This window comes from Mytilus trossulus, chromosome 1 (assembly GCF_036588685.1).
Source record: "Mytilus trossulus isolate FHL-02 chromosome 1, PNRI_Mtr1.1.1.hap1, whole genome shotgun sequence".
In the NCBI taxonomy this organism is placed as follows: Eukaryota; Metazoa; Mollusca; class Bivalvia; order Mytilida; family Mytilidae; genus Mytilus; species Mytilus trossulus.
Window position 1 is genome coordinate 100294111 of NC_086373.1, and position 12385 is coordinate 100306495.

Below are 12385 nucleotides of genomic sequence, written 5' to 3' on the forward strand. Positions count from 1 at the left end.
CTGCATTTTACCCCTATGTTCTATTTTTAGCCATGGCGGCCGTCTTGGTTGGTTAGCCGAGTCAAAAAACTCAATTTTTAAACTAGATACATCAATGATGATTGTGGCCAAGTTTGGTTAAATTAGGCCTAGTAGTTTCAGAGGAGAAGATTTTTGTAAAAGTTAACGCCGGACGCCAAGTGATGAGAAAAGCTCACGTGGCCCTTCGGGCCCGGTGAGCTAAAAAAACAATGCTTGCAATGCTCATTTTCATCATTTTACCGGATTTTAAATGTTTTGGCTTATAGTGGTAAAGGTATGACTATATTACTCTTGGTAATTTATAATTGTTCAACTGTTACACCTGTGGATTTTTTTTCCTGACGAACCTCAATTTCCTTTATTTATAAAGCAAAGCAAGATTTGTATTTTTCGTTTGGTTTTTTACTTAAAAACAAGTAGCTTGTTTTAGGCATTGCACACTATTGTGTCTTTTTGTTCTGTTGACGTTGCTGTCAAAGATCTTTTAAGAAGTGCAGCCAACAATATAAGAGTGAAATTATAGCTTCAGTGTTCAGTTTTTAACTTTAGAACTAAAACTTTGATTAAACAACCTAGGTATGCATTTGCAGCATGGGTTGGATGTTGGTCATAATAATTATGTCAAAGTCAGGTGTCAGGTCATTGAACTTTGACCCCTATAGTTGTAAAACCTTGTTCGATGGCTCAAAACTTTTGTATCACAACTGTGAAGCTGACGCAACATTAGATGGGGTTTATCATATATCAGTCATGTCACTCTGACCTTGACAGCTATGTTAGTAATACATTGTCCTATTTGTGTACAGAGCATGAATTTTATATTGTAGCACTAAGATTGACAAAACTTTGCTTGCAGATGCATAATGGTATTGAGATTTGCGAAGCACCAAAATCAGGTCACTCTGACCCTGACCCCTATAATATTTATTTGTGTTTGAGCACAACTGGTCTTTATAGAGATCTTATGTTAACAAAACCTAGTGTGCAGATAATTTCTAAATTTAAAGTAAACAAACCTTTATACTTTGTTGAAGAGCATGTATAATTCTGTGAAATTGACACATCAGCAGAGTCAATAGTTATATAAAATGAATGACCCACTATGCAGATAGCTCTAGTCAATCATTGTTCTGTTTGTGTTGATGTTTAAGTATTATCATATAGGGTTAAATGCTTACATTTACTGACTCTTGTTGTAGATTTCTCGTCATATCTTTTGCTGGTGCACTAGTGTGGAGGAGAGGTTGAGATCTCAAATAGTGGTTTGACCATGGCGATGCTACTTGATAGTGTGTCTGGTGGAACATGGCAAGGGTTTGTTGGTTGTTATGTCAATGTGGTTTGTCATTTTGTTGAATTTGGTGTCCATCGTGTTGATGGCCAATATTAAAGGTTTTCACAATTTTGTTTACTCAGCAATTTAGAGCTAGAAATATTGTAAATAAACCTATCTTATGTTGAATGCTGTAAGCTGATATCTAAATATATTTGCCTTTTTGGTTTCATTTCTATTGTTGGATTGATGTTTCATTAATGTATACCCTTTGTATTTTTTTATCTATGTTTATACCAGGAAAAATATGGCAGATATATACAGTAAAAATTGTCTCAACAAATAGATCCTATCAAACTAACTTGCGCAGAAAACTTAACATGGAAAATAGTTAATTAATCCAAAGTCAATGGACCATTTGTAGGGCTTCAAAATAGTAGTCTAACTATGTACAGATAGCAATGCCACTTTATACAAATTATCAATTATCTATCACAAATGGTCCCTTCAAACTAACTTTAGCAAAATTAATCGAAATTAAATATGTAATCAATTGATGTGTACTGGTAGTAATGCACCTCCAGAGCTCCAGATAAGAATTCACAAATTGGGGTTTTTACCCACCAGTTTCTTATGTAATTGGGTGATAAAGATTTTTAATTGCATTATCAATTCCAATTCACCCCTCAAGTTAATATCAAATTGGGTTTTTCACCACCAAGCCCCTTAATGTATTGGGTTTTTTCATCAACACACTATTGAATATTTAGGCAATATCAACCCCGGATGTTTTTCCATTTAAATTTGTTTCTATCTTTGAATAATATGTGCTATAGCTGTTTTATTTTCTTAATTCACTGAGGAGGTTTAATGTGTGTCCCGTTTAAAACCTTCTGTCAGTTTTGTATTTTCTCACAACTTATGTAAACTGTAAATAATGGATATGTGTATTCCCAGGCACTCGTCTCAAATCTTTTTTTCTCTTATTTACCTTTATATAAAAATTCTGAGAGGAGTGCCTATAGGCTGTGTGTATTCACTCATTAACCGTAAAACGAAAAAAAAGAGTATATAAACTCTAATAATACTTGAATGTTTTTGTTTAATTCAATTTACATAAATCTGGGTTAAGTTATCCCTGGTTAGAATTTTTGGTTTCCAATTTCATATCATTTCATAATTGATTTGGCCTTTCAAATTTTCCAACGGCAACTGATTCAGTTTTTGACTAAGTCCCATGTTTATTAGCAATGTTCCCGTTACGGTACGCAAACACGCCCATGTGTTCGACGGACGCTTCCTTAAAACACTGGATGAGTGCTGTTATCATCATATCTTTCCCTTAGCTATTCAAAAGAAGCTGAAAACATGCTTCTATTCAATTTCACTTTCATTTTAATTCAATGTATGTTATGATAAATCTAGAGCAATTCAAAAAAATATGACAACATGACACACGCTAATTGGATTAAAGCCGAGAAGATCGAAATGATTTCAAAAACATGTGTACCCATTGAGCAAGGGAAAATTCCAACAGGGACCCATTTCAGCTACTTGATATTCAGGGATCTATTTTTAGAATGAAAGGACATAACCCAGCAATGGGCAATTGCATTGGGATTTCTATTATTTGTATTGCGTGATCACGCAAATACGCAGCTTATCTGGAGCTCTACACCTCAATATTAAATATCAACGATCCATCACAAGAAGTTCCTAATCAAACTTTTAATCTTATTATTAAATCAAAAATGTGTATTTTCTCTTTCCTTATTGAAACCAAGAATAATTCCAATAAAACCAGAACAAGAATGAACATATATAACAATTTTTAATTTTTATACATAAATATTATTATTACACCATGGACGGAATGTTAAAGTTCAAAATGACAGAGTAATTATATCAATGTGCTGCTGTTCCGTCTACATGAAGTCTATAAACAGCTGCAAAATGGTCATATGCTGAATCTATTACAACACGTAAATGTTGTGCCTGTACATTGCCTAGATTTATCTCTTCTGACTGTAGTTGACCATCATGAGAATTCATCTCTGAAAAATAGAAAAAAAATATCCTTTATCATCCTGATACTGACTTGAAAGAATGAATACTTATTTGCTTGAAAATTTCTAATATGAAAACTGCAGTAACTATTTGTATAAAGTATATTTTCACCACTAAAAACAGCTTCATTGACACTGATGACTATAAAGTACCCGAAGTTACAATCAGAAATGCATGCAATGTTATTTCTATTTTAAGCAAGACTTTTTAATGTGTGTTATGTTATCATAAAACAAACAAAGATCAGTCAGTTTCCATATGTGTCTAGAGTCTGAGAATTAGGAAAAATCTTTAAATATCCCAGAGAGTAACTTTTTAGAGTTATGTGTTCATTGTTCAATGTTAACAGATAGCTAGTAAAATTGCTATTTGGTCTGTCAATTTTCTATTTATATTACAGTACATGTACTAAAAAAAATCTGAAATTTCAATAAAGAAAAATTTAAACGAATAGTGTATTTTTAACTCTTGATGTTTAAACATAATCATGGGTTTGTTATGACTATTTTGCTGGCCTTTTGTTCTTTAATGGATGTGTATCTTTGAGTTTGAATTACCCTCTGTAATGTTTTTTTTATATTTGAAATGTTTGCTCTTACAGTGTTTTACCACTATCTAGGATTATGTCAAAATCTGCATACAACAATAAACATTCTGAGAGTACTGCATGGCAATTCATAGTCCCCTACCAGTAAAAAATTCTTTGTGGTGGACAAAATGCCAACTTGATTTATAACTTGTCATGGTGTAAACTATATATAACAAATATCTGGTCAATATGTTCAAGCTGAAGCATGACAAAAAAGTGTGTAAAACTGATTAGTTGAGTGAACAAATAGGAACCTGATCTGTAACTCGTCATGATTAAAGAAAACACCAAATATCTTATCCATATCTTCATGCATGAAGAAAAAAGTGTGAAAAACTGATTTGCCGACTGACAAACAGACAGAGCGCAAACCTATATTCCTCTTCGACTTAGTTTGTAGGGGACTAATATATAAAACATACCTATTTCTTTTATTGGTTCAAAATTTAAAGGTTCACTGTCCATACTTTTCTCTAAGATCAATCTTCTAACTAAAATAAAAATAATATTCTTGTATTAAAATACCTTCGTATAATGAAAAAGTATTTCATGTTATCTTAAAAGAGTTTCTAATTCAATGATATTAACTGTTGGATTGAGACACAAATTGAGTACTTTTATTGTAGTTGTTGTAAACATGGTAAATATAGAAAAAAAAAGATATTATCTTGCTTTTGACTACATAAGATAAGATAAGATATTTTATTTTCCAATTATGGGCCCCAAAGGGCATAAACATTACAACATCAATAATTTTCTTCATAATACAATACAAACAATGAGATAAAAAAAAAAAAAAAAGTTAAACGAGAACTATTTAAGTTCTTAAAGAATACGTAGATAAAGAATCTATAGTATGTTTTTTTTTAATACTAATGCATTTTATTGCAAGTGTGGTTGATATAGATAACAAACAAGTAGCCCAAAAAGAAAAAAAGAAAAATAGATATCCACATATGTATAGTACACAAAAAGTTGGATCAATTAAATATATAATAATTAGCCAAAAAGAAAGTAGAAATTAAACATGTCCATGACTCATCCTGTGTCAGCAGCAAATAGGAAAGCATTATGGTTTCCTAAAGGCAGCTGACACCAGGGGGCGATACCTTATGGGCCATAGGCATGTAAAATGTGTGTAAATGTCTCTTTCCTACCTGTATCAAAAGCAAACAAGGAAGCATCATAGGTAACTTGAATGCAGTTGATACCAGGGGACGATGCCTCAAGGATATAAGAGAACATTTGAATAAATAATATATCTTAACAATTTTATTTATTTTTTTAATCGGCTAGTATGTTTGTGATATTCAGATGAATATAATTTTCTATGTCCAATCAAATGTATATACACACATAGATCTCCTTTAACTAATCTCCACTAAGGAAGATGTTTGTATATAAAATTACATATTATTTTAAGTAACTCAACATTTTCTACACTAAATAACCAGATAATTTTGCTTTGACTGTTCATATGATTAAAATAAGAATTATATTGTGCAATACTAGCTAACATACAATTTCTACATATCAGTTGTTCTTAAGTTCATTTTTCTAGTTACTGTAAACATGGTACATACTTAAGTACACATTATCAAGTCTTTAACTTTAAAAGTTCTTTTGGTATGAAATAAAACTTTCAATATTTTTTTCAATATTTATATAAACTTACCATTACATGAAGCTAATTCTACTTTCGACATGTTCATCATTGATGTGAATTTTATGACAAACTCCTGTGGAAATAACCCTGTTGTTGTCCAGAAAGTTTCTGAATCCCTAAAATAAATGATTTTTTAAAAGAATCAAATGACTTGGTTGGACACAATAATGGATAATCAATAATGTATAATGTCATGAATGTAGGTTTATATTTGTGTATGGAACTGTAGGATGCATGTTATGATAATAGTGTATTCATTAAACTTTGTAACATATACGTAAGGCATTAGTACATTTATACAAGGAATGGTCTTTTATCCCTTGAAATGTTATTTATACAAACAGCTTATGCCATTTCTGGATCATAATCCCTATTGTTGTCTTGCTTTATGCAATTTGTGCTCTAGGCATGACAAAAATCAGTTCCTTCCTGGTCAATAACTGGGTAAATGGACAAATAATGTCACAGTTTTAAAGTGTGTTCTAACAGTGATCTATGTAATTTGTCACATCTACCTTTAGCCATGCCCTAATGTCAGTTATCAAGCCTTTCTAATGAAGTGGTAAATGTATTAGTAATACACATATTGTCAGATACAACTGCCATTTGTCAAAGAGATGATGATGATGATTGGCGTCTTAATGTAAAAATTGTCTAGAAGCAAATTAATATGCATATACTGTTATAATACATGTACAGGACAAGAAATGGGAAACTTAGTTACAAACAGTGGCGCATTACATGATCTTACATGGGACAAAAACGGCAGAATTGATACTGCTGTTTCTCAATCCCAATCTTAACCAGTGTATACCCTATATTTATGCAGAGAAGAAAAATTGATTAAACGCACGAAACTTGAAAGAGAAAAAAAATCACATTGAGACAATTTGTGTCAATACTGGGCAACAGGCCTTAAGATTGAGGATTGTGGACACTGTCTATTCAGACTATTTGCACCTGTCCTAAGTCAGGAATCTGATGTACAGTATTTGTCGTTTGTTTATGTAATATATACGTGTTTCTCGTTTCCTGTTTTGTTTATATAGATAAGACGGTTGGTTTTCCCGTTTAAATGGTTTTACACTAGTAATTTTGGAGCCCTTTATAGCTTGTTGTTCGGTGTGAGCCAAGGCTCTGTGTTGAAGGCTGTACTTTAACCTATAATGGTTTACTTTTTAAATTGTTATTTGTCTCATTGGCACTCACACCACATCTTCCTATATCTATTGTTTCAGAAAACAAAATAAAATATGCATTATATTTTCACACAGGAAATGAGGACCACACAACGTAAATTGGTACCTTGTGATACAATGCAAAAAGTATTTCCTTTGTTTTTGATTTGAGAGAGAAACAATAATTAAGTGTCTGTAATAGTCGAGTTTGGTATATTTTTACCCCGGTTATTGATAGGATTTCAAACTCCTGTGATGAGTGTTTACAGTTTTCTGTTATAATGCAGTGAACTCAGTGGTTTAAATTTAAGATTACCCGTCTATAATATTTTCAGGAGGATATTTATCATCACTTGAAGTTGCTAAAACAACCTGGGCACCAGCAGATTTTAAGGCAACATCAAACATTTTTAACTGTTGAGGATGGAATGTTAGGGCTGTGCGTTCGGAATGAATGTGTACGGTTGTTATCGTAAATCAAGTCTTTTCATCCCGACCTAACCAACTGAGAGAGATGATATTGTAAAATAACATATATTTATTAAATATAGAAAAATACGGCGGAAATAATTCATATATCAATAAGATATAATAATGTTTATTATCAAAGGCAGAAAAATCCAGAACAACAATAAAAGTAATTGACTGTGGTTAAATTTTTGATCGGAAATGATAGCCGCCTTTTTGAAATCCGTTCGGAAACTTTCCCCGCCAAATTCCAAATCACTTCATAGGCTACCTTTTTGTTTATGAATGAGAACTTGTAAGCTACCAAAGGTGAAAAAAGCCCTTTTAAAGGGTGACACAAAAACATTTAAATATACAAGTTATTTCCTTAGAGGAATTCAAAACTTTGACTATTTAAAAATCAAAACAAAATGTTTATGAAATAACACAAGTTACATCATACGTACATGTACTTGTACAAAATGTTAATGAAATAACACGGCCCCAGCTTGTCTGGCAAAATAGCTGTTGGACGTCAGAGTAACAGGTTGGGGACAACCCACCAAATGAGTAACAATCCCTCATTTGAGTAATCATTTGGTATAATTCTATAATATATGCCTTCGCATTATATATTCACTATTTAACGTTTTCATGCTGATATTTTCATTTTTTATTTTTTGTCTAATGGCACATTGATAGTAAAAAGAAAATATAAGAACAGCAAATGTAAATAGTGAATAAAGCCTCCGAGGTCATATGTTATAGGACTATCATTTGGTAGTGCTAAAAACAAAATTATCTAAACTGAGTCTTTTTTTCTTAAAATGGCACATATATTCATGAAAAATGCAGCAACTTTTCCAAAAGATGATTATCCTTATCTTGATTTACTGAGAAGATACAAGCCTATGAAAAATCAGAAAATTTAACTTTTTTCAAGGCTTCTTACTTTTTCAAAACCCATAATAAAAATTGGGAGAAGTTAATTGTTCCATTTTCCATAAATTTGTGCCATTTTACCTTAAAAGACCCATTCTTAGAAAGTTTAGTTTTTATCACTATGAAATGATTACTCAAATGAGGGATTGTTACTCATTTGGAGAACAGTTCCCCATTTGGTGGGTTGTCCCCAACCTGAGTAATCTCAGATTAGCCAAAATGTTGTTTGCTCCTATTAATAATAGGGTATTAAAAATGCTCTTAACAATCGATTATGAATCCAATGGTCATTTTTTGCTTCTGTTAGTGTCAAAATGGTTAAAATTTTAGTGTGATTCGTAAAAATAGCCTTATCTTGATTCTTCAGATCTCGAATATTATTCCTTAAATTGTTAATTTTTGAAAAACTTGAAAAAATAACATGTCTTAAAACAAGTGTACATTTTATCATCAAGAACTAATAATTACCGCCATGACCGTTCCCATCAACTGGTAATAATTTTTATTTGTCATGAAGGTACCCCATAAAGACCCTATATACATTCCCCCAAAGTCATGTTCAGACCTTTCACACTGGCACCCTACATGTTCAAATGTTGGTTCAGTTCACACACTACAGGTTCACATCTTTTTTTTTAAGTGTAGTTCATACTGTATATTTATTCTGCACAGAACAAAATGGTTGATAACAAAAGTTCTTGAAAACTTAATTAAATCATATAATACAATGACAATCTATTTATTCCTTCTTCATGCAATAATTTCCTGGAATAAATATTATTCTATTAAGATTCAACTGAGTTACTCAGAATAATTCTATACAATGGTATTCCTGACAAAATAATTATTTAGCCAGACATTGAACTTCCATGTACATTCAGTTTGATTACTTTAATAGTTATCATTGATATGAAATTTCTGTTTGTTCACATGATTAACATAATTTTTGTAAATATATAGTAATTTTATTATGCAACACAAGTTCTGATACTTTCATTATGTAATATTGTATCCAGCAATGGATAAGATATTATATGGTGAAAGTTCCCAATAGATCTATATATTTAGCGAAAGTTCTAACAGACATAAGGTGGAACCTTAATTCTGTCATGTAACACATTCTGAAAAAATAGATTAACAATGTATCTATTTTCTCTTTTTAGGTAACTTGAATAGTTAATTATTATTTTGAAATGACATGAATGGGAAGAGACTTAAGACCCATGATATTTCTGAAGAAAGACAAAGAACGCCAGAAAGTTTGTTGTCACAGTGCATACATTATGTAGCAGACAATCTGTGTGAGGTTGATTCTTTTTATGGATTGCCAGATTTGATAGCAGAACAGATATTCAGAAAAGCAGAATCCTTAGACAAGTTTGATTTAGATGACAAAAACAGCTTTCATGCACTTTCAGTATTTACTACTGTATATGAGGACCTTATTATTTCAAGTTTAAATCTCAGTAACCAATACCTTGGAGTTAATTTCTGTCAGGATCGTTTAAATTTGTTGACGTCCCTTAGAGAAATAGATTTGACTGGTTGTAAATTAGGAGATGAACATGATTTCTTGAATGATTTGGGACAACTTCAGAGGTAAGGTTCCCTCCCCCCCCCAAAAAACTGCAGTTAGACAGCAAATATATGGAGTTCATAGAAGCTTATGTCATATGAGTAGACACTTTCAACTCCCCTTATCCATTTGGTCAGTTCTAATGACATTGCGGTAAAACTGTCTGTTTACAATCTATGGTATACTTTATCCCCTACAAATATGTCACTATAATGTCTACTTATTAATTGAAATTTGGAAATTGAAGTAAATGTATATTAAGAGTGAAACCACCATTTCTTTTAAAAAAAATTATGAAAAAGTCATATGTTATGTTGAAAATTATTTGTATGAAAGTTCTCTGAATTTCATATTAGCTATGTTGTATTCATGAATTTAAATTCTTATACAAATACTAACTGTACTTCATTCAAATTATTACACTTATTATTATATGTACCTGCAATTTATTTGAAGGTTAGAGATATTGTGTCTGAGTGACAACAGTTTATCTGATAAAGGGATCCAGAGATTGACTTGTCCTTACAGAGTGTGTGGCCAGGGACCAGCAGGGTTGACTAAGCTGGATGTATCTGGTAAATAGAGGAAACAAATTATATAAGAATTGAAACATGAAAATAAAATTGTTTAAAATTATATGCGAATTTTTTAAGTTGTTAAAAAAAGAAAATACATTGTATTCTCACCAATACACCATGTACACTACCAGTTGATCTTAAGACAATGGTATATTTATTCAAATTTTACAAGGTTACAATGTACAGTTAATGCTAAAAGGTAACCAAAAATAATGAACATTGTGACAAGATTGATAGTATTTTCTTTCCAAAGTGGAAATTTTCTAAAATAGTCTCTAATATTATTAGGCTTATTTCAATGTTGACCAGTGTTAACCCCAAAGGATGTTTAAAAAATCAGATCTGACATAAGTATGTAGTAATATAATGAACTCTTAATTACAATATTTCTTAATTTCAAAGTCCCCTGGAAATTTTTGTTCAGAAGGCTTTTTCTGTCCTTTTCATGACTATAATTATTGTTATTATTAAGTTATAATGTTGACATAAAAAATCTCACATGTAAAATAGTTTGTCATTTCACCAACATTATTGATGGGTAAATGCTATTTTTACAGATAACTGGGAGGTTACAGGAAAAGTTTTCAAGTATTTAAATCCATTTTCTAAATTGACAGAAATTGATGTCACTTCCACACAGGTGAAAGTAAGTTCTGATCTTTGTAGAAATTGCATATGAGGAATTATAGTTTTGAATAAAACAAGTCCATCAAAGACAGTTTGACATAGTTAATACAATGTATAAAAAAAGAACCACTTGACATAGTAGAACATGGTATTATTTCCTCACCCATGTGGTCAAGGTAAGTTTCCATTATATAAAGGTTCTGGGCACATTAGCATGCTTTAGTCTAAAATTTTAAGAACATATTTTTAGTAAATAAAGAAGGAAGGTGACAATTGTTTTATTTTCTAATATCTTGATTTCATGGCAAGATTTTGTAGTCTATAGCTTGTGAGAACATGCATGCTCTTTATTACCTCTTCATGCTTCTTCAAAGTCTTTTCCAATACTGACTTGTAATTTGTCATTTGCTACAGGGGAATCCAGAGCTTCTTAAAACCTGGAAATTTAAGCCAGTAAAAGATGATGGTACCTTGAAGAAAATATTCAATGAAGGTTGGGCTTCAGATGTGGTTCAGAAATGGATGAAAACAGCTGTTTATAAGGCAACTTGTGTAAAAGTGAAGAAGGAACTTACAAAGACACAACACTTCTGTAAGTTATTTGTCTTACTCTTTGCTCTATCATTTGTATATATATAGACAAATTTATTTACTTTTTTTAGTTATATTTGCATAAACTTATAAAACTGGCCAGTCTGCAAGAAAACAATACAAAATTACTAATCTCATATTCAACATCAACTGAACAGTTTGAATTGACATTATTTCTTAAAACATTTATCAATTTTTGTTTTTCATCTATCATATTTAAGAGATGATTTGTATAAGATACATATGAGCAGAAATATAATGTATAATTTGTTTCTGTGTGATAATATGATATTCTATTCAGATTTGAAGTTCCTATGTATTTTGACATTGAACATAAATCAATGTGAACAAAACAGGCTCTTTAGAGCCTCAAGTTTCATTTATTCTGTTGTAATTTCTTTTCTGCAATATTTCAGATTCAAAGAAGAGAAAAAGAAGTACTGAAGACAAATTGATTGTCACTGAGTCAAAAGATATCAGAACGGTATCTGGATACAGACTGCATCTGACCAGACAAGAAATATCAAGTGTAGAAGTTCCTGACGACAGTAAACAAACAGATTGTAGTGATGTACATAAACATTCCAAAAACAAATTAAAACAACAAAAACAGTTAAATAATAACAGTGATGATATTGACCATTCAGACACTGATTTGCTTAGTATGTATGGAAACCCAGCTCATGCAACAAAAAATGACCAAAAGATGACTCTCGAGTCTGCCCTGAAATCTAGGGCTTGGTAAAACTCAACAAATTATATTAATTGCAATAGAACTGAGTGGAAGAGTATTTGTAAAACTAATTTAATTAATAAATATTTATAAATTT

General features: G+C 31.2%; 2 protein-coding genes across 4 annotated transcripts; one reads left to right on the plus strand and one right to left on the minus strand.

Moving 5' to 3' along the window:
- Positions 1–1740: 1740 nt before the first annotated feature.
- Positions 1741–7286, minus strand: LOC134693664 (intraflagellar transport protein 25 homolog). 2 transcript variants are annotated; one of them, XR_010102431.1, is made up of 5 exons: positions 7111–7286; positions 5626–5732; positions 4373–4441; positions 2973–3348; positions 1741–1872 (listed from the first exon to the last, which is right to left on the minus strand). XR_010102431.1 is itself a non-coding variant. In XM_063554563.1 (4 exons), the coding sequence occupies exons 1-4, from the start codon at positions 7200–7202 to the stop codon at positions 3200–3202; spliced, it is 417 nt and encodes a 138-aa protein (XP_063410633.1). In that variant the 5' UTR covers positions 7203–7286; the 3' UTR covers positions 1741–3199. The 2 variants fall into 2 exon arrangements, 1 of the variants encoding a protein (XP_063410633.1); XM_063554563.1 differs by having other exon boundaries at positions 1741–3348.
- Positions 7287–7468: 182 nt separating this feature from the next.
- On the plus strand, positions 7469–12385 carry LOC134693652 (leucine-rich repeat-containing protein 42-like). Of its 2 annotated transcripts, none has more exons than XM_063554546.1 (6): positions 7469–7557; positions 9347–9782; positions 10216–10334; positions 10895–10983; positions 11379–11556; positions 11972–12385. In XM_063554546.1, exons 2-6 carry the CDS (start codon positions 9382–9384, stop codon positions 12298–12300), a joined length of 1116 nt encoding a protein of 371 aa, XP_063410616.1. In that variant the 5' UTR covers positions 7469–7557; positions 9347–9381; the 3' UTR covers positions 12301–12385. The 2 variants fall into 2 exon arrangements, with proteins under 2 accessions (XP_063410616.1, XP_063410608.1); XM_063554538.1 differs by having other exon boundaries at positions 7470–7571.

Excerpts from the sequence above, each read along its gene's own strand:
- LOC134693664 (XM_063554563.1), bottom strand. The coding sequence starts at position 7,202 with ATGTTTGATGTTGCCTTAAAATCTGCTGGTGCCCAGGTTGTTTTAGCA. Across the intron at positions 5,733-7,110 it reads CCTGAAAATATTATAGACGG|GGATTCAGAAACTTTCTGGA; the intron begins GTAATCTTAAAT and ends CATTTATTTTAG. Across the intron at positions 4,442-5,625 it reads AGAATTAGCTTCATGTAATG|TTAGAAGATTGATCTTAGAG; the intron begins GTAAGTTTATAT and ends TTTTTATTTTAG.
- LOC134693652 (XM_063554546.1), top strand. The coding sequence starts at position 9,382 with ATGAATGGGAAGAGACTTAAGACCCATGATATTTCTGAAGAAAGACAA. Across the intron at positions 10,335-10,894 it reads GACTAAGCTGGATGTATCTG|ATAACTGGGAGGTTACAGGA; the intron begins GTAAATAGAGGA and ends CTATTTTTACAG. Across the intron at positions 10,984-11,378 it reads TCACTTCCACACAGGTGAAA|GGGAATCCAGAGCTTCTTAA; the intron begins GTAAGTTCTGAT and ends CATTTGCTACAG.